The 21,648-nt window shown below is 35.9% G+C and overlaps 2 protein-coding genes across 4 annotated transcripts in view; one reads left to right on the top strand and one right to left on the bottom strand.

Annotated features, from left to right (window-relative positions):
- The window catches only part of hs6st3b (heparan sulfate 6-O-sulfotransferase 3b), a 67,862-nt gene extending 66,723 nt beyond the window's left edge, over nt 1–1,139 (bottom strand). Inside the window, exon 1 of the mRNA XM_059499895.1 lies at nt 63–1,139. Within this exon, the coding sequence (XP_059355878.1) occupies nt 63–586 (524 nt within the window). The 5' untranslated portion in view covers nt 587–1,139. The remainder of the gene's footprint in view (nt 1–62) is intronic.
- A 1,599-nt stretch (nt 1,140–2,738) lies between these two features.
- The window catches only part of uggt2 (UDP-glucose glycoprotein glucosyltransferase 2), a 33,573-nt gene continuing 14,663 nt past the window's right edge, over nt 2,739–21,648 (top strand). For 2 of the 3 annotated variants that reach the window (XM_059499893.1, XM_059499892.1), the window contains exons 1-27: nt 2,739–2,864; nt 3,743–3,876; nt 4,399–4,481; nt 4,600–4,730; nt 4,895–5,007; nt 5,130–5,307; nt 5,426–5,522; nt 6,164–6,236; nt 6,358–6,458; nt 7,387–7,486; nt 7,998–8,058; nt 8,303–8,394; nt 8,515–8,668; nt 8,998–9,117; nt 9,245–9,330; nt 9,729–9,864; nt 10,112–10,243; nt 10,518–10,682; nt 10,836–10,959; nt 11,159–11,257; nt 11,507–11,598; nt 12,928–13,137; nt 16,902–17,033; nt 18,383–18,513; nt 18,592–18,687; nt 19,155–19,257; nt 19,588–19,667. In XM_059499893.1, the coding sequence (XP_059355876.1) occupies nt 3,755–3,876; nt 4,399–4,481; nt 4,600–4,730; nt 4,895–5,007; nt 5,130–5,307; nt 5,426–5,522; nt 6,164–6,236; nt 6,358–6,458; nt 7,387–7,486; nt 7,998–8,058; nt 8,303–8,394; nt 8,515–8,668; nt 8,998–9,117; nt 9,245–9,330; nt 9,729–9,864; nt 10,112–10,243; nt 10,518–10,682; nt 10,836–10,959; nt 11,159–11,257; nt 11,507–11,598; nt 12,928–13,137; nt 16,902–17,033; nt 18,383–18,513; nt 18,592–18,687; nt 19,155–19,257; nt 19,588–19,667 (3,011 nt within the window). In that variant the 5' untranslated portion in view covers nt 2,739–2,864; nt 3,743–3,754. Of the gene's footprint in view, nt 2,865–3,742; nt 3,877–4,398; nt 4,482–4,599; nt 4,731–4,894; nt 5,008–5,129; nt 5,312–5,425; nt 5,523–6,163; nt 6,237–6,357; nt 6,459–7,386; nt 7,487–7,997; nt 8,059–8,302; nt 8,395–8,514; nt 8,669–8,997; nt 9,118–9,244; nt 9,331–9,728; nt 9,865–10,111; nt 10,244–10,517; nt 10,683–10,835; nt 10,960–11,158; nt 11,258–11,506; nt 11,599–12,927; nt 13,138–16,901; nt 17,034–18,382; nt 18,514–18,591; nt 18,688–19,154; nt 19,258–19,587; nt 19,668–21,648 lie in introns of those variants that run through there. The other variant, XM_059499894.1, reaches the window with a different exon arrangement.

Below are 21,648 nucleotides of genomic sequence, written 5' to 3'. Positions count from 1 at the left end.
GGCAACAGAGCGGCAAATGAATTCTCCGAATTAGTTTATGGGGGGGGGGGGGGGGGGGTTACCTCTTGCGCTTTGGAGACTGCCTTTTGTCCATTATCACAGGCACGCAGTTGGTCAGTTCCGTCCAGTCCGCGTGCAAACCGCAACTCCAGCCAGTTGAGAACCTCGAGAAGAGCCAGGACTCCTGCTTACCGGGCCGGTGGCACGTGCATTTCTTCTGTCCCGCTTTGCAGTCGCAAGGCTGCTCCAAGCGAATATTCCTGACCAGGTGCCTGCCAAAGGTGGTCCCGCCTGTCTTCTGAATGTGCAGAAACACAATCACATCATCTCCCTTGATGTTGAAATCGACGTCGCGTGTCAGATCGCGCTCCGTGAAGTTGAATTTGGACGCACATTTAGGTGGGATGTCTTCCTCCGGGTCATCGGTCGGGTCTGGAGTGGACGGGGGACCGATCCTAACGAGATTGTCTCCTGTCCTAAAATGGCAAGCCTGGCCGCCTGCCGGACAAATATACTGGTACCCAATCAGGACAAAAAGAATGGCTAAAATTGGGATGAAAATCCATTTGTTGGGTTTATCATTCATTTTAACACACGGAAATTCTTCATGCAGTTAGTGCGAATCATGATCTCCTCTCCAGCTCTTCTTCCAGGACGTTCGTGTGGGATCCAGCCCAAAAGACCCATGCCACATGTTGATATGGTAAAAAAGATGCGCAAAAGTATGACATCCAAGTCTTCACATCGAACTTGATATCTCACAAAGTTGTAAAGAAAGTGTTAGTCACCAAAGAAAATGCATAACCAAATGCTGTTTAAGAACCGAGCATCGTGGTAAAATAAAGTGCAAGTCTTCAAAATATTAACGTCTGCTCGTTGTGTTGAGAGGAAACGATTTGAAGTGCCTCGTTGGTCTGCTTTACTCTGCGGAATCTCCGCGCACTCGCGATGAGCCCGTGTTCTCCTCCATCTATCCCGCGACGCACATCAGCGGGATGATGCGAATGATGTCAATGAGACGAGAGCGCTGTCGCACCGGTATAGCACGAGCTCTTTCGTAGCACGCAAACAATTTCATCTGCACTTGGTCCCAGTCCAGTGCTCTGCTATATTCAGCAATAAAGTGTCGCCACTAGGCTACTGAGAGAATTATCTGTGTGCGTTATTATTTTCTTCACAGTTCTTTGAACTGTGCATTATTTGTGCCATATGTCACTTTGTGGGAAATCCTGTACAGGAATGCTATGATAACATTAACATTGGAGCCAATCCTAATTGGTTGAGAAGCCTTTTGGCTTATTGTAAATTCTGGAAATTCGTTTATTTTATTTTATTTACAAGCGATTTATGCTGCTCATTTTATGTATGTTCTGTCTCATAGACTATACTTATTCTTGTGTTTATTACTAGTACCAGGCAATAAATACTCTGCATGTGCATCTCAACTGTCAACTGTCAAATTAGATTTTGGTTCTATATCTTTGAAGACTAATGTCATATTTCAGACTGAGACTATTGAACTGTTTATTATTAGACTCAGTTTTAAACTTAATACTCTGCTTTTTTTTCTTTTTTTTAACTTTTTGTAATGTCATTGCCAATAATCAGCAGAGTTATGTAATAACTGGACATTACATCACTGTAAAAAATAATAATAATGTTTTTTTTTTCAGTTAAGCCTAAATCAAAGTTTCATTATTTTTATTTCATGCAACATGTAAATAAACTGTTTGAAGTTTATTTAAATCAACATGAATATATACAAAATCAAGCATTTTATCAAATTCATTATCATGGGCACGCTGTATTTTGTAGTTGAAAATTTAGTTGTTGTTTGATGCAATAGGCAGTTTGTAATTCTACATATATATTACATTTGCAATAATCACTTTTCTCTTATGCAGCGCCCCCTTTGAGCTGGTAAGTTCTGTTTTTTTTACACCCTGTTTCTATAAAGTAACTATTTTCAAGGATATTTAATATCTTAAATCTGTAGCCTATTATTTGTTTTAAATTCCAATGCATATCCTATGGAGTAACTAATTTAACATAAAATCATGTTTTCTGAAGAGCATAACAACATAAAATATAGTTATATTTACTAAGGTTATCTAAAATATCCGTCACATTATCTTTAGTATACAAATATTAACAATATCAAATAAACTATATGTGTACAATGTACACATACTGTATACTGTAGCCTAGGCTACATGTAAATATGTCTTTTTCACCTTTAGGTCAGCAATCCCAAATTTTATAGGCCTATTGTAAAAAAACAAGCAATATATATATATATATATATATATATATATATATATATATATATATATATATATATTATTGCCCTCTAAAAATATCCTGATTCCCCCAATTATAGGCTACAAAACAACTCTTATAGACTGTAAATAGTAGCCAAATATGTGATTTGTTTAAATAGAAATGAATGGGAAGTAATTTGTAGCTACATGTACAGTATTTTGATTTCATATCAATATTTTAGATTTTATAGACTAATCAAAACTGCGCCGTGTGTTCATATCACTGATATTAACTCAACACGCACGAGCTCTACCGTTACTTTCCTACTGCATCAATGACATTAGTTGTCCGTGAAAATGCCTGAACAACGTACTCCTGCGTACAAATTACAAAATATGTTAGTGCTGAAAGATATTTCTCTGCTATTACTAAGCTGAACAATACTCGGCTTACAAGTCACTAAAATGTTGAAGCTTTTTACCGAAGCGGAAACAATGTATCGCTTTCCTTTGTGTGAAACAGGGAATTAAAGATTCAGGACCCCTCAATGGCGGCGTCCTGTGAAACCGGGTAACACAGCGGCTCAGCCTCCGACGATTTAGGTATGCTTTTAAAACATATTCATAGTCTGTATCAGCCAGATCGAGGTTTATTGCTGTTGAATAATATGCTGTTGTTGCTCCTGAAAGAAATGCTGTAAGGGGTTGTTCAGTTTGTGCTGGATGTATTTTATCCCATCTTATTGTTTCTTCATTCATAAGAATGACCAATCACAATCATAGTCTGTTTCATCTGTTTTGCATGAAGTGTATGTAACTGACAGTGACGCTTATGTCTGTAAATGAACGAAAAAATGTAACAATTATAGCTGCTAATCGACACATAACGTTACATTGTAGCTACGTGGCGCTTTACCGGACAGTTAAGTCCTCTCTGTTTTACCGATACTTCACAGTAACTTTAATGAAAAAATAATTCACATTTCCCAGTTTTTGCCCAGAGGAAGAGATATTCTGTTGAGACGTTTTATTATCACGTTATATTGTCCTTGAATAAGATCTGTTTCATTTAACAAACACTGAGCCTAGTGAGAGAAGTGGTTACAGTGGGAACCTGCTGCTTATTGACAGTGATTTGAAAATAATATCTATGTGTGATATTGAAAATACTATCCCAGGAAAAAAGGCCAGCTTCTACATAATATTTGTATGTAAAAAAAATTGGCCTATAGTTAACATTATTTCAATTCCGAAGCACAAAACAAACAATAGGAGCTTTTTATTACAACATGTCTATTTGTTCTCTGATGTATGAAAACATCAGTAAAAATTCTTTCCTTTTTCTTTTTTTTTTCTTTTCTTTTTTTGCAGTTTCTAGCCATTTTATAAATGCATGCAAATGAGCAATAGTGTTTCTTAATTGTTCTTAAATATTTCTTAATTATTATAATTACAATGGAGTTATCTTTATGTTCTTTTAGCGGTGTCTGATCATGAGGGTGGTCTTTGTTGTGCTGGTCTTGCTGAGGGTCCATCACGTGCACTCAGTGTCTAAAGGAGTCGTCGCCAGTCTTCAGGCTAAATGGTCCATGACCCCTCTCCTGCTGGAAACAAGGTGGGCTGGAGTATTTATTATTCTCCCATAGTTCAGTATTTCACTGGCTACCCTTCATATTTAAATAACCAACTTCATGCATACAAATTAATGTTTATTTGTACATATATTAACCTTTTTTAAAATATCAAGTATTTAGTTTATTTTTATAATGGATATTGTAAATGTATATAATGGATATTGAATGTTTTAGCTGCTTCAACTAGTTACCATTTCTTTTGCTGTTCACAATTTAATCACAGTTTCATGCAGTCCTACAGTGTGATACAGTGCAAAAATCTCATGTGGACTCTGATTTGAAATGATAAAAAAATTTAGTCACTATTACAATTATTCAAAAAGTTGAAATATTGCCTTTCATATGTTTTATGCCAGCAGATTAGAAATAGCAGATTAGAACATTTTACTGTCATCTCTTTATAGCGCAACATTTATTTATTTATTTATTTTTACTATTTGTATGCATTACAGTACTGTGTTTGTCTTATGTATCTGTTGTTTTGTAAATCTATTTTCCGGCAGTGAGTTCATCAGAGAGGATGGTGAAGAGAAGTTCTGGCAGTTTGTCGATACTGTGAAGGAGTTAACGGTTTACAAAAATGGAGGTAATGACTGACATTTCAACTTTCCTTATTCATTGAATGGTATGTAAGATAGTGTTTGGTTAAACTACACATTAAGTTGAGAATATACAGAGACCGATATTTACTTCCCTGTCTTTAGAGTCTGTCCGGTCATATTATAACCTGATCATCAAGAAGGCTGGACAGTTTCTGACAGATCTTCAGGTCAACCTGCTGAAGCTGTCTCTGTCTCTAAGAGCTTACTCACCGGCTGTGCATGCTTTCCAACAAGTGAGTCCTTTTCTGGTTTAGTAAAGTATACCATCAATAACATATGTGCATAAGTCTTTTTTTATCAATTTGAATCTTTTTAAAATATTAGTCTGTTTGAAATGACTGCTACTGTGTGGTTTACACCATAGACAGATTGTTAACCGTTTCTTCTCAACCTATAGATAGCAAGTGATGAACCTCCTCCTTATGGCTGCACTGCTTTTGTGGTTGTTCACGGTCAAAATGCCTGCAGCACCAAGGATATGAAGAAGCTCTTGAAGACTGCAGCAGGCAGGTAACACTAACCAACAGTATACTGTATTCAAAAATATTGGGGCAATATTTTACATTTTCTATACATGGATTGAGTCATAATCAAGAGTTTTCTCATAACCTTTTTTTATGTGTCCTATGCAGGCCAAGACCTTACCTATACAAGTCTGACCACCAGTACCCTGGAGTCAACGGGACAGACCTGCCTGTAGCTGTTCTTTATGCTGAAATCGGCACAAAGGAGTTTAATACTTTTCATAAGGTTCTGTCAGAGCGGGCACAGGAGGGCAAACTCATCTATGTGCTAAGACACTTTGTGTCTGTGAGTATTAGCAGTGTAATTTCATTATGATTTAATGTTTTATGTAGTTTATGAATTTGTTAGAGTCTGTGCCACATATTAAATACCTGTTGCCCCACACTCTGATTTCTCACAACAGGAGCCAAAAAATGAAAAGATGCTGCTGTCTGGATATGGTGTTGAACTGGCAATTAAAAGCACTGAGTACAAAGCTGTTGACGACACACAAGTTAAAGGTATCAAAAAATCTAAAATAAATAAGAATTGATAAATGAGATAACTCAATAACAGCTTTATTCTAGTAGTCATTGTTAAGAAATATGCATTCAGTTATGAGTAGCTTGACAAACTGCACTACCCTTCAAATGTTTGAGGTCAGTAAGACTTTTTGGAAGAAATTAATATACTGTTATTCAGCAGGGACATATTAAATTAACCAAAAGTGACAGTAAAGACTTTTCATGGTTGCGTAGTATTTGTATTTCATATACAGTAAATGCTGTTCTTTTGAACTTTCTATTCAACAAAGAATCCTGAAAAAATATATCACCATTTCCACAAAGTTTTAGGCAACGCAGTTGTTAATAGCGATAATTTACTAAATGTTTATTGAGCGCCAAATCATTACATTGCAATGATTTCTGATTTGATCAAACAAATAGAACCATGCTGAGTATAAAAGAAATCTTAAAAAAAGAAAAAGAAATTTTACCAACCCCTGACTTTTAAATGGCAGTATGTTTCAAAATGGTGGAACTCCAAAATTATTAGTAGAGAAACTTCAAACTGTAAAATAATAAGTTCACTATAAAATGGAAGTAGCTAATGATATTGAAACAAATAATTTGAAACTGACATGACCTGAATTTGTTTACAGAATCCAAATCAGTCACCGCTGATAATGAGGATGAAAATGAAGAAGTCCAAGGATTTCTGTTTGGGAAATTAAAGTAAGCACTCAGATTTATTTCTCTTTATTATATCCATCCATACAGTAGATGCTAAAGGAATAATAACTTTTGCACACTTGAATGTGAAACAGTGTCTCACTGAGTCCTTTTTCACCTCCAGAAAGTCTCACCCAGAGCTTCAGGAGGAACTTGGAGAGCTGAGGAAGCATCTACTGGAGAGCACCAATGACATGACTCCCCTCAAAGTGTGGGAGCTCCAAGGTGAGCAGGCTGCTGTTATTGATGGTCCTCTCTTACGGTGTTCTGGTTTCAGTGCTGTGTCACCCAGTGAGATTAAAGCGATCCTCATGGTTCCTGGAGAGAACTGTCCACTTGATGAATTGGGAAGCAGAAGAAAGGTTGTAGTCTGTACCCTTTGCTTGCTGCAGCGATCTGTCCTATTCTTTTTCGGACTTCTGAACAGATGCTTATTTTCACAGCCAAGTTCAATTTTGCACTGTAAGACCTGGAGCAAAGTGGCTAAATAAGAGCCGTTTTAGTTTTGTGCTGATTGATAAATGAAGCAATTTATTTTCCTTGACATGAAGGGCTCTTGTGATGGTTATCAGGATGGTTATTGAAACAGTCGTTTGATTTTGTAATAACTTTTAGGAATTGTAAGTGGTAATAACTTTGATGTGTAATTTTTACCCTTTCGCTTGGACTCTTTAGACTAGTTTAAAAATCAAGCTGTGTGGCAACCAAAGTCATAATGTTTTCACTCATCAAAATACATTTCTTAATTGCTTCTCCAAAAAAATTAAATTATAATTTACTGTACTTATTCTAATGATGTTCTTTCTTTTTGGAACACAAAAAAGTCACTGTTTTCCATACCATAATGTATCCTATTATAATTATTCTAATAATGAAGCTCATTCATCCAGATTCATTCACAAGTCAAAAATTGCTGTATTTAAGATGAATTCATTAAGGAGAGCTTGGCCAGATGTCCACGTACCTTTCCACTTGTTCGTGTACAAGTAAATCATGACAATGTTGAATTCAGCTGTTTGTTTAATTACAAAATTTTAGATTTATATTTTAATTATGAATAGTTTTAATGGACTCTTGCATTGCAGGCATTTTTCATGGACTATTGGCTCTTTTAAAAAAGATTTTGAAATGCCTTTTTCTGTATTTCCAATAGACCTCAGTTTCCAGGCAGCATCTCGGATCATGACTGTGCCAAAGTTTGATTCTCTCAAATTGATGCAAGACCTCAGCCAAAATTTCCCAAGCAGAGCCAGGTAAAAAGTCTGAAATTCAGTCTTGGTTTCTCTGAGAAAATACTAGACAGAAATCATTACCTTTGTTACAACTCTCTGCATCAGAACTCAAAAAGAAAAAAGGGAAGATTAACAAAAATGTTGCCTTTTTAAAAGGTTCATCCTTATAGAATCCTTATTAAATCCAATAATGAAAAGAACATTATTTAGGAATATACGTAACAGTTATTGTTGTAAAATACTCAGCTATGCATTTTTGCATGTATAACAGCACAGAATGCATGCATATGCATTATGTGTAGGTCATTTTTAATGTGTGACTGTGACTTTCTTCCACTGCTGCTCAAGACAGCTTTATGTGCGGTGTTCAGAATTTGCTGACTCCGAGTTATTGTGGTTTACTGTTTGTCAGCATAGCAGATATGGCGTCTAAGAGGGAACAGGTTTTTTGAGATTAAAATGAGTTTTAATGACTGTTCTGGGATGTTGGCGAGAGCTGGTACTGACTGTACATGTTTTACTGTCCCCACAGATCACTGACAAGAGTGGCCGTAAACCAAGACATGAGGAAAGAAATAGAAGACAATCAAAAGGTAAGGTTTTATCAACAACTTTTCTGATGAGCACTGTAAAAAAAAAAAAGTTTCAAGTGCAGCCATGTGGGCCAGGATTTTTGTGATTTATTTTTAGAAAAGTTTGATGAGTACTCTGGAGTGTCTCGAGAGTCTCAAATGAAGAATCCAATACAAAAAGATCATGTTTCAGCAAATCATGTCCATACTGAATGATGTGAAGTCCATAAAGTGACGGTGTAGCTAACAGGACTTCACATTTCAGAGGTTAAGTGAGTCGATGGGGATCCAACCTGGAGATGCCAGTCTGTTTATTAATGGAATACACGTTGACTTGGACATTCATAACGCTTTCAGGTAAGATCCCTGTGCGAGATCCTCTTACCAGCTGGTAATTGGCCCCACTACCGTTCCTCAACATGTTTTATGTATGTTAAACTCATCCTGTAAATTTGTTCTTTCTCAACTGATCTGTAGCATCCTGGACATCCTCAGAACCGAGGCCAAGATTCTCGAAGGTCTTCATAACCTTGGCATCAGGGGAAGCAGCGTTAGTAAGTTCCTGCATTTACCATCTTCAACCACTGTAGAGGACAGCTACGCTCTGGACATCCGTCACTCATCCATTATGGTAAGACGCTAATTATCTGAGTGTGGTTGTGGAGCTCTGCAATTCTGGTAGTAAAATACCATATTTTAAGTCTACATAGAGAAAATGGTTTTTGTACTAACTGATTAATGTTTAATAGAACCTTTTAAGACTGACCTGCCATGAGCTTCTTGGATGCTAAGTATCAGTTTTGAAACAAATGTCATGATTATTATTATTTTATTTCTATTTTTTGCTAATGCTAAAGTTAAATGGATAAAATACTTCCGGAACCCAAGCTGCAGATAAATTGGGTGTTCACTGCTCACATAAAGGCTTTCACAATGTAACAAATGTCTGTCATTTTCTAGTGGGTTAATGACATTGAGAAGGACTCCATGTATCGTCACTGGCCCTCAAGTGTCCAGGAGCTCCTCAGAGCAACATTTCCTGGAGTTATTCGACAAATACGCCGGAACTTCTATAACCTGGTGAGTCAGCTTGCTTGTGAGTTGATTATGGTCTAAGCTGAAATATAACAAATTCATTCAAAATGGGTCTTGCAGCATAATACTAATTTGTGAAAGAATGAAAAATGGTTTTATCTGTTGTTTGCAGGTTCTGTTTCTTGACCCAATACAAGAGGAGAGCATTGAGCTGGTGAAATTAGCTGAATTATTTTACAAACATAACATTCCTCTCAGGTATATGCACTCCACAATAGCATTTAATACATTTTTCTTGAACCTTAACATTTTTTTCCTTTATATATATATGATTCTAATTGTTAACTTCTGAATAATGATAGCTAAACTGTATAATGGACCATTGTCGTAGAAAATTCCATAGCTCTGCTATTTTCATATCACTTAATGGTTTCTTATGTATAATTTCAACTCAAATCAATTTTTCATGTCCATTTCTATCTGTTTGGTAAGTAACCAGGTAATAAGCAACTGACGTTATACATTAAACAAACAAACAACATTTTATTATAATGAGCTGTATCATGTACTGTTCTCAGTTTTATTTGTTGATCATTTTATGGTTGATGAGATTTTATGCCAGATTTGATATGCATTTATGTTTCCGTGTCTCTTAGGATTGGGTTTGTGCTGGTTGTCAGTGCGGATGATAAAGTGGATGGGTATTTGGATGCAGGTGTTGCTCTCTTTAGGCTGTTAAACTACATCTCAGAGGAGTATGATGAAGCACAGGCTTTTACGTCCATGGTGTCAGTGAGTATTTTTTGTGGTTGCTCTGACTCTCTTTTAAATCAAAATGACTTCTCCTTCACATTAAGCGTGATATCTGAAGGCCTGGTTTATACTGTGTGCTGTAGCAGATATTTCAGTTATAATGTACACATTCTTTTGTTCCAGACATTGATTTTATGGATGAGGAAGGAGTGCTATCCAAAGACGACTTAAGTTAACGTACAGTAAATGTGCTAATTTGGTCATTACATGCTTTTGTGACATACAGATCTATAACAGGGTTGAAGTCGGAGAGACTCTCTCTGTGAATACAGTAACTGCATATCTGAAAAAGAAATTTCCAAAAGCAAATGCTGCCAGAATTCTTGGAGTGGACTCAAGCTATGATGACAACAGAAAGGTAATGCTGTTACACGGTGTTACAGTAAACAAAAAATTTAATTCCAAGTTTAATGTGCAGAGAATTACATTCAACTTACAACATAGTACAAAATATTTTCATTGCACTTTTATAACTGAAATACAACTTTAAAAATGGCAATATGATTTTCATAGCATTGGTAAATAAATATAAACCACTGCTTGTTGAAAATAGGAAATCATGGACTCGAGATGTAATTTGGAAATAGATGTCTGTGTCTTTATGAAGGTTTAGTATGATGTGTGTGTTTCAGGCTGGAGGAGGTTTTTACAGAAAGAGTGGTTTAGGTGCTTTACCAGTGGGTCTGTTCAATGGTATTCCACTCAATAGTGAGGAGATGGACCCAGAAGAACTAGAGACGGTTCTTCTGCAGAAAATCATGGAAACTACCAACTTCTTCCAGAGAGCTGTCTTTATGGTTGGGTACCTTTTTTGGCTTTATATCTCTTACTGTTTCTTCAAATTCATTGGTTTGACCATTTATTTTTGTCACGCATACATCTATTTATTGACTGTGATCCTTTAAATGTGGTTGATTCGCAAATTCTAAGGCGTTTCCTGTCCTATCCAGGGTGAGATCACTGAGAGTGTTGATGTGGTGGACTTCCTAATGGAGCAGGCCAATGTGGTTCCTCGAATCAACCCTCTCATTCTGAGCTCTGAGAGGCGATATCTGGATTTCACTTCCTCACCAGGTAGCCCTTTAATGAGCACCTGACCCAAACCAGTGCCAGTATTGATCTGTCATCTCACCATATCATTGTCACGGTCACACTCTGCAATCTCCTTCACAATAATTTTGTCACATCACTATCATCAACATATAATTACCCATACCTTTACAGCATTCATTATGAACTGCCTTAATAATGTCTGTTATAATTGAACAAATAGTTGCTGATGACTGGGATGACACAACTATGTTCTCATACTTGGACTCCAAAGACAAAACAGCAGTTGTCTCTAAGAGAATGAAGTATTTCATCAGAGAAGGTGAGTCGTGGCTCCAGTCAGTAATTTATATTTTATAATGTTTTTAGTAGCTGCCATAAATTGTCAGGAGTTTGACAGTGCACTGCCAATACTGCTTGTATAACATCATAATTAACATTGCATGGTTGGTTTAATGTTACTTTCAATATTTTAACACACAATACATGTAGACTTCTTGGCTAAAAACCTATCCAAACTGTTTTTCTAAAAAGCATTATTCTTAAGTACATTTTTTTACTTCTTCTGTAGAAGAGGAGGTGTATGGAGTGACCATGTGGATTGTAGCAGATATTGAACAGCCCTCTGGGAGGCAGTTGCTCCGGAACGCCTTGAAACATATGGTAAACTACTTCAGTTTTTATTTCCAATTAGTTGTAACCACAGGAATCACATCTTCAGAGAGCAGAGGCACACGTGCATCTTAGTAATTAATCTGAGAGCAATTCATCTTTGAAAGCATTCTTCTGGTGTTGGTTAATGAACAAAATGCAGAGTTAATGATCCGATTGAGATATATGCACATTACACACACACTACCGGTCAAAAGTTTGGGATCAGAATGATTTTTTGTTTTTAAGAGTAGTTTCTTATGCTAATTAAGGCTGCATTTATTTGATCAAAAATACAGGAAAAATTGTAATATTGTGACATATATTTCTAAAAAAAAATTCTATTTTAAGATACTTAAAAATCTAATTTATTCCTGTGATGCAAAGCTGAATTTTCAGCATCATTACTCCAGTCTTCTGTGTGGCATGATCCTTCAGAAATCATTGTGATATGCTGATTTATTATCAGTGCTGGAAACTGTTGTGCTGCTTAACATTTTTTTGGAACCTGTAATACTGAATAATGAATAAAAAGTTAAAAAGAAGAGCATTTATTTAAATAAATATTTTCTAACAGTATACACTACAGCTCATACACTCACTTCGGGGTCATTAAATTTGTATTCTTTCTTTTTTTTGAAAGAAATTAAAACTTTTATTCAGCAAGGATGTGTTATATTGTTAAGAAGTGATAGCAAAAAATCATATTGTTAGAAAAGATTTATATTTTGAATAAATGCTGAAAAACATTTTATTCTTCAAAGAATCCTGAAAAAAAGTATCGTAGTTTCCAAAAAGATATTTGACCGCTCAACTGTTAATTTCTTAAGGATCATGTGACACTTTAGACTGAAGTAATGGCTGCTGGAAATTGAGTTTTGCATTACAGAAATAAATAATCATTTAAAGGATATTAACGTAGAAACCATTATTTTATATTGTAATAACATTCTGCTAGATTTATTTTTTTTTTTTCTGTGTTTTTGATCAAATAAATGCATGTCTTACTGATCCCAAACTTTTGACCTGTAGTGGTTGGGTGGGTGGCTGTGTGTGTGTGTGTGTGTGTGTGTGTGTATGTATATGTATATGTATATATATATATATATAAACTAAACCTATATTGATCCAGTTAGCTCCCAAATGTCTCATTGAATCAAATCTTTTCTGTTTGTTTGTATATTTTTTTACATGCATGTAATTTTACTAATATCACAATTCTTCTTCATCCCAAAATCTCTATATCACGGTTTAATTTTAAGTAAACTTACCCAAATGTTTTAAGACATTAAAATGGTCTCCTTTTGGAGAGAATCTCTAATCATCAGTTTTTGTTTGCAGAAGTCCAGCAGCTCCAACTGTCGTTTGGGGGTGATCAATAACCCCAGTGGAAAGCCCACAGAGGACAACAGTGCTTTGTACCGAGCTGTCTGGGCTTCTCTCCTCACCCAAAGCAGCAAGAACATGCTCGACTTCACCCTAAAACTCCTCAAAGAAGAAAATGTGGAGCTCCTCAAACAAGGCACCAAGATTAAGCACTTACTGAAACAGGTCAGTGAAGTGTGAAATACTGTGTCTGGGTAATGTGAAATTATGCGTAGAGCATTTTGACTTGGATTTATCTTAACACGCCTGTTCTTTTCTAGCCTGTCTGTCTGTCTTTTTTTCCTTTTCCATTTTTATTAATGTCACTTGAGTTAAGTTGCTGGAAATGTGCCGTCCTCCTGTCAGTCTGATTTGAAAGACCAGAAAGTATATTACAGAAATACAGATTGTTAATTCCATGTTTATGCCTGCAAGATTATTATAGAATTATACTTATGCAAATGAATGACCTCAAGATGCAACCAGATTTTGGAGAAAGAACATTTTATGCAACTATTAAAAAAAACTCCAACTATTAGGGGTGGTTATACATATACGATATTACATTTCTGGTCAAACCGGAAAAGCCAATAAACATGGCTGATATTAAAGTTCTGCATTGTTACAATTACTACTAGTGAATTTAGACATCACAACCTTATAATGTACAGTATCAAAGATGAATATTAATTTAAAAAATATTAATTTTAGCATTATTAAATTATTATGCACTGCCTTTTATGATGTACTGCTTTCATTTAATGTTTTCTTAAAACATAGTAGCTTTTGTCCGCCCACTTGCAGTGTCTTCCAAAGCACACAACAACTTTTATAGTTTCCTCGTGTCATCACCATAAAATGACCTCTCATCTTTTCCATGGTGTGCCTTCACCCCATCACCACATCCAGTGAAAACCACTCAACCACATGCCATTTTCTCAGACTTGCACACAAACGACATTTCTGGGAATGGCTACCGTGTATCTCTTACAACCACAGCTGGAATCTAGGGTCTTATTGACAGACTATTGTAACTCTCAGAAGATCTGATTGATCTGTTAGATACATGGAGAGTTTTCTTTTGGTTCTTTCAGTCCTCTTGTTATTGTGTTTTCCTGCTCCTATTTATTTCCAATATATTATTTCCGTAATATATAAGATAAGAGAACGTGTTCCATCCAACCCAGCATTCCTGAGTTTTATTAGTTGAAAATGGTTGGAGAGAGATTCTTGGTTCCCTGAGAGCTCGTGTCTGGGACCTGTAATGGCTCTATTATTGGATGGCTGGGAGAGGTGTTGTGCTGATATTAGCATTTTGTTCCTTTTCATAAGGGCCAAATGCTGGAATCACTAATAATCTGACTCTGCACAACTCATGCGCCCGAGATTTGTTATTGGCACTGAAGCCATTTTTCATTACAAGTCTGATAAATGAAAATGTTTAATGATTGATTAGCGCTACGCGGTCTCCAATGGCAACACATTTTTCATAGGTCTAGACAATTTAATACTCTTCTCAAATTACTCTAATGACTGCACTTGCACAAATGTGCCCTCTTTTAGTTGTCAATATCTCACTGATTGACTATTTCCTCATTGCAGTGTAATCAAAAAACAAACAAACTGAGCTGATCGATTTGTTCTTTCCACAAATTTTTGCTACACTACAGTTCAACTCAGTCCAAACCAGGGGTCCCACAAGATTTCACCCCCATGTCTTCAGTGAGAAATTTATCCAGAAGAATTATTCTGAAAATAATTATTATTTGTGACAGTAAATATCCAGTATGTATTATATATATATATACACAGTACAGACCAAAAGTTTTAACACACCTTCTCATTCAAAGAGTTTTCTTTATTTTCATGACTATGAAAATAGTAGATTCACACTGAAGGCATCAAAACTGTGAATTAACACATGTGGAATTATATACATAACAAAAAAGTGTGAAACAACTGAAAATGTCATATTCTAGGTTCTTTAAAGTAGCCACCTTTTGCTTTGATTACTGCTTTGCACACTCTTGGCATTCTCTTGATGAGCTTCAAGAGGTAGTCACCTGAAATGGTCTTCCAACAGTCTTGAAGGAGTTCCCCGAGAGATGCTTAGCACTTGTTGGCCCTTTTGCCTTCAGTCTGCGGTCCAGCTCACCCCTAAACCATCTCGATTGGGTTCAGGTCCAGTGACTGTGGAGGCCAGGTCATCTGGCGCAGCACCCCATCACTCTCCTTCTTGGTCAAATAGCCCTTGATGCCTTCAGTGTGACTCTACAATTTTCATAGTCATGAAAATAAAGAAAACTCTTTGAATGAGAAGATGTGTCCAAACTTTTGGTCTAATATATGTATATATATGTGTGTGTATATATATATATATGTATATAAATATATATGTATATAAATATATATATATATATATATATTTCTTCTGCTCATCAAGCATGCATTTATTTGATCAAAAATACAGAAAAAAATGTAATATTGTGATATATTATTACAATTTAAAATAATTGTTTTAAGATTTATTATAATTTATTATAATATTAAATTTATTATTCTAATATGATGATTCATTATCAAAGTTGGAAACAGTTCTGCTGCTTAATATTTTTTCAGAACATGTGATACTTTTTTAGGATACTTTAATGAATAAAAAGTAAAAAAAACAAAAAAGCTATGTTTTTAAAATATAAATATTTTGTAATAACAATATATACTACTGGTCAGTAATTTGGGGTCAGTAATTTTTTTTCTTTTTTTTTTTTTTTTTATAAAATTAATACTTTTATTTAGCAAGGATGTGTTAAATTGCTAAATAGTGATAGTAAAGAAAATATATTATTAGAATTTTTTTTTTTTTGAATTAATCCAGTTCTTTTTAACCTTTTATTCATCAAATATATTAGACAGCAAATATTATGTATATGTATATATGTACATGTATATGTATATGTATATATGTATATATATATATGTATATGTGTATATATATACAGTGGGGCTCGAAAGTTTGGGCACCCCTTGCGGAATGTGTGAAAATGTGAGTAATTTTAAAAAAAAAATAAGAGAGATCATACTAAATGCATGTTATTTTTTTATTTAGTACTGTCCTGAGTAAGATATTGTACATAAAAGATGTTAACATTTAGTCCACCATACAAAAAAAATGCTGAAATTATTCAAATAACCCCACTCAAAAGTTTGGGAACCCTTGGTTCTCAATACTGTGTGCTGTTACCTGAGCGATCCACGACTGTCTTTCTGTTTTCTGATGGTTGTGCATGAGTCCCTTGTTTGTTTTGAACAGTTAAACTGAGCAGCGTTCTACAGAAAAATCTTTAAAGTCATGCAGATTCTTCAGTTTTCCAGTGTCTTTGCATATTTGAACCCTTTCCAGCAGTGACTTTATGATTTTGAGATACATCTTTTCACACTAAGGTCAATTGAGGCACTCCAACACAATTATTAAAAAAGATTCAAACATTCACTGATGCTCCAGAAGGAAACAAGATGCATTAAGATTTGGGGGGTGAAAACTTTTGAACATGATGAAGATGGCCAAACTTGTCTTATTTTGTTGAAATATGATTTTTATGACAAGATACTTGTATGTTTCCCGGAACAAAAATTAAGTACAATTTACCTTGATCTTCAAATTCCAAAAGTTTTTGCCCCCAGCTCTTAATGCATCGTGTTTGCATATGTATATGTGTATATATGTGTGTGTGTGTATATATATATATATATTAGTAGTTTTCAATATTGGTAAAAATAAGAAATGTTTTTTGAGCAACAGAGCAGCATATATTACAATGATTGCTGAAAAATCTTGTGATATCAAAGACTGGAGTATGCTGGTGGCTGCTGATTTTTCCAAGTAGTAATTATTTATGTTAAATACCTTTTTCAGGTATTTAAGTGTTAAATGTGTGTTTGGTCTCCTTTAGGGCATGGACCATGATGCCTTTGAGAAGAAGTTCAACACGATGGAGGTGGACTTCCTGCACAGCCAGCAGAAGTACTGTAAGGACGTTCTGAAGCTGAAAGCTGGACAGAGAGCTGTGGTCAGCAACGGCAGGGTGAGATTCACAAACAAGCACTTCCATGAGAGTTATTAAATCATTTATAACCTAATGACCTATGGCACAGACCGCTGATCTGGATGATAAATAGTCTGAACTCTAAGGTCTCACCAGTTGGTCCCTCCCATGGACCGCTCATTTTGTTGACTCCGTATTAAGAAGTTTGCTTGGCCTGTCCTAACCTGTGAGGAGAGGAAGAGAGAGATGAAGCCTGGCGTTAATTCACCAGCATCGACTCAGCATCCTCTGCTGCAGGGGTCGCAGGTCACATAGAATGGCCGAACTGTCATAACGCTGTGCTTTTCCAGCAGAGCCTTTGTTGACAGACAAGCACAAAATAGACTGCAGCCTGTAACATCAGTGACATGCCATCATTCTCCAACAAAAGTGATCCCCAGAATGTTTTTCATCCTACAAAGAAGTTATGGTTTCATAAATATATATTTTAGCCCTGTTTTATATGAATGATCTACTAAACCAAAAGAAAATAGCAGAATTTAAGTATTTTTATAACATTAAGTATATTTATGTAACATTCCTAATACATGCACAGTGATTTTGTAACTGCTATAAAATGTATATATCTTAAATATGTTTTTTTTTTAAATATTAAAGTATAGTCTAAATGATAGACTTTTCTAATACAGGCACAATGGTTTTATAATTTTTTTTATAATGGTTTTATAATGGTTTAATATTTTGATATTTATTATATACAATTTATTTATGTCTAAAATTATGTATTACTACAAAAACATTATATATATATATATATATATATATATATATATATATATATATATATATATATATATATATATATATATATATATATATATATATATATACTCACTTTTGAGGCATGAGAGGTATTTGTCATTAATTTCTTTTAGCTGCAGTCTTATTGGCTCTAAACCATTAAAGGGTTTTGCTCTGCAGAAGACATGGTCCACTAGCCAAATGTAAACGAAAAGATGCAAAACAAAATTAGCAAGAAAAGGAAAAGCTGGTTAACATTTATATTCTGTGTTTAAAAACTACTGAGTACATTTAAGGTGAAAAAGCATGTTGATATTAGAAACCAGAGTGACAGTCTGGTAGTTGGCCTTGCTTTGATTAGCATTAAAAATGTTCTGCCATGGACATGCATATAAATGACTGTTATTTGAAAATGGGGGGTTTTAAAGGGTTCTGGGTGTAGAAGTTTGAGCCGCTGTACAATAGTAAGCACACATGCTCTGACACTTTAGACCCGTGGTGCTGATAGTAGATACAGACTGAAATTCAGCCTGTGACTTCCACCGAACTTCACTTCTGACTAACAATGAGCTCAATGTCTTCACTAGGTCCTGAGCCTATTGGATGACGAAGAAGAGTTCAGTGCTGAAGATTTCCATCTGCTAGAGAAGATCACACTTCGCACTTCAGCAGAAAATATTAAATCGAAGATCAAGCAGATGAACTTGAATGCCCAAAAGTATGCACTGTTTTTTCTTGTCACCCCAAGCAGATATGACAGTAGAGGTAAACTGAAACCTGTTATTGCTCTTCACAGGGCCAGTGATCTAATCATGAAAGTAGACGCTCTCCTCACTGCATCACCTAAAGGAGAGGCCAGAAAAGACGTCAAATTTCTGAAGGACAAACACAGGTGCAGTACTAAGAGTGTCTGTATTTTAAAATAAAATAAATACTTTCACCCTAGTGCATTTCACCAGATCCTTTTGCCGGTTTTGTGATTGCAGACCATAGAAAATAACATGGTTGCATAAGTGTCTCAGTGATGTCTGCTTTGTAAATGTTCCCTTTGAATCGGTTCTTTTCAATTAATCACTCTTATCGGTTCATAAATGGGTCTGAAACTAAATCACAAATTAGTCAGACAACTCACTCAATGAAAGTGTGAGTCAGCTGCATATTCAAACATAAACCCCTTCCACCCAATTGGGTTTCCATGGCTATGATCCGCTCCTCTTATTATTTATGTATATTCACAGTGAATTGTGACACTGAAGAAGTCCGTGTGTGTTATCAGTATATTAAAAGCCTCTACTTCAGTTTTTCTCATTAGCGCAACACTACCAATGAATCTAGCTGACCACATGTGTCTTTTAACAGCGTTCTTCAGCTGGCACAGCGGGAAGATGAGGTGTTCTATGATGTGGTTGCCATCGTGGATCCTATCACCAGAGATGCACAGAAGTTGGCTCCTTTATTAGTTGTACGTACAACTTTGGTCACATCTAAGTGGTTTTGTTCCTCAAGCCTTGTTTGTGCTGTGATTCAGCTGAGAGACAATGAGCTTCGTTATTGCAGAGTCTTCCAAAATCATTCTTAATGTCTAACCTCCTATTCGTTTAATTATTTTTATGGTCTGTGGAACCTTAAAGAAAGATCCTTTTTTTATATAGATGTAGAATGTGAAATGAGAGCGGTTGGCTCATCTGTATCAGCCTTGTGAAGCGTGACCTGGAGCTTCCGTCCTGAATCCTGTTGTTTTTGAGTGTGTGAGTGGTTAATAACCAGGCCTTCTCCTCTGTGTGTGCTGCAGGTGCTTGGTCAAGTGGTCAATATGAAAGTGCAGGTGTTCATGAACTGTCGAGCCAAGCTGTCTGAGATGCCCCTGAAGAGGTGAGAGCAAAGGCTTAATTAAACTTCAGCTCTGAGAGGGTCAGGGGACACGCATGTGCACACACACACACACACACACACACACACACACAAACACACACACACACAAACAAACACTCACACTCATATAGCAGCTAGAGCTGTTCTGCAGGTATTATCTTGCTTTTTGTTTTAACAGTGGTTTAACAGAGTTCAGTGGTTAAAATGGTTAATGTGAAGTCCGAATGCAGAGTCTTGCAGAGTTTTATATTATCTGTGTACTAACTACCGTATTTTTCGGACTATTAGTTGCACCGGACTATAAGTCGCATTTATTTAGACCCAAGAACCAAGAGAAAACATTACCGTCTACAGCCGCGAGAGGGCGCTATGTGCTGCTTAGTGTAGACTACAGGAGAACTGAGCAGAATCTCTGGCAGCATAGAGCGCCCTCTCGCGGCTGTAGATGGTAATGTTTTCTGTTAGTTCATTTCTCTTGGTTCGTCAAATTAATTTTGATAAGTCGCACCTGACTATAAGTCGCAGGACCAGCAAAACTATGAAAAAAAGTGTGACTTATAGTCTGGAAAATATGGTACCTCTTAGCTGATGAATAAAAAAGATGTGGTGAAACACAGCTGCACTGATTTAAAACACTAGGGGAAAGAGAGAGAAAAAAATATATAAATATATATATATATTAAAAAAGTTAAAGGTCCCGTTCTTCGTGATCCCAAACTTTAGTTAGTGTGTAATGTTGTTGTTGTTAGAGTATAAATAATATCTGTAAAATTCTAAAGCTCAAATTTGAATGCCAAGCGAGATATTTTATTTAACAGAATTCGCCTACATCGAATGACTCGTTTGGACTACATCCCTCTAGTTCCTGCAGTAATGACATCACTAGAACAGTTTTTGACTAATCTCCGCCCACAGGAATACACAAAAAAGGGGGCGTGGTCTTGTTGCGCTCCGACGGAGAAGAGGAAGAGTTGCGTTTGTGTTTGTCGCCATGTCGTCGAAAAACGCTGTTATTTTTCATCTCTGAGTTCAGTCACCTTTGTTTGGGCTTCCCAGGGACGCTGTACTCAGAGATCAATGGTTACAATTTATGTTTAACTCGGTTCCCGAAAATTATAATCCACACGTAAAACTGTGCAGCACATTTTGCTGAGGACAACTTCCTCAATCTCAATCAGTTTAATGCCGGATTCGCACAAAGATTATTCTTGAAAGATGGAGAAGTTCCCTCTTTGTCTGGAGAAGGCGTTGTTTATGGACCACAACCGGTAAGTGTATTTTGTTAAGTTGGTGCGTTTAACAGTTTCTGTAACTTATTACACAAAGGGCAATGCTGTTTAGCTTTGTTAACTAGATGGTAGGGCTGTGCAAAAAATCGAATGCGATTTTCATGCGCATCTCGTCAGTAAAGGCGTTCTGTGATTAGAAGTACATCTCCAGCACGTGCGTTCAGATCAGGATTGCCAGGTTTATAAAACAAATCCTGCCCACTTGCTTCTCAAAACTAGTCCAAAACTAGCCCAATCACATTTCCAGGAGGGCAGCGTGCGGTCAGCTGCTGTCGAATCACAACACAGGAACCGCTGGCACAATCAGAACTCGTTACGTATTTCTGAAGGAGGGGCTTAATAGAACAAGGAAGTCATCAGCCCGTTTTTATGACAGTGAAAACAGCGGTATACAGATAAGTTAATTGTGTGAAAAATACTGTTTTTTATTTTACACGCGAAACATGAACACATGTTATATTGCACACTGTAAACACAATCAAAGCTTCAAAAAACACGAAAAACGTGACCTTTAATACTGGAAGAAATGGGTGGAGTATTGTAATGTAAGCCATAATCTGAATTTGGAAAAACTATACTTACCTCAAAATCAGAATGTATATCCCTTGTCATGTTATTTTAATTATTTTATTTCTTCCCCTCTCTTTCTTTAATATTATGTAAATAATTTCCATGAAAATCAGTAATAAAAA

Source organism: Carassius carassius, chromosome 19, assembly GCF_963082965.1.
Source record: "Carassius carassius chromosome 19, fCarCar2.1, whole genome shotgun sequence".
Classification (NCBI taxonomy): Eukaryota; Metazoa; Chordata; class Actinopteri; order Cypriniformes; family Cyprinidae; genus Carassius; species Carassius carassius.
Note: the sequence above shows the minus strand (reverse complement) of the source record. Positions and strands in the feature narration are given on the sequence as shown.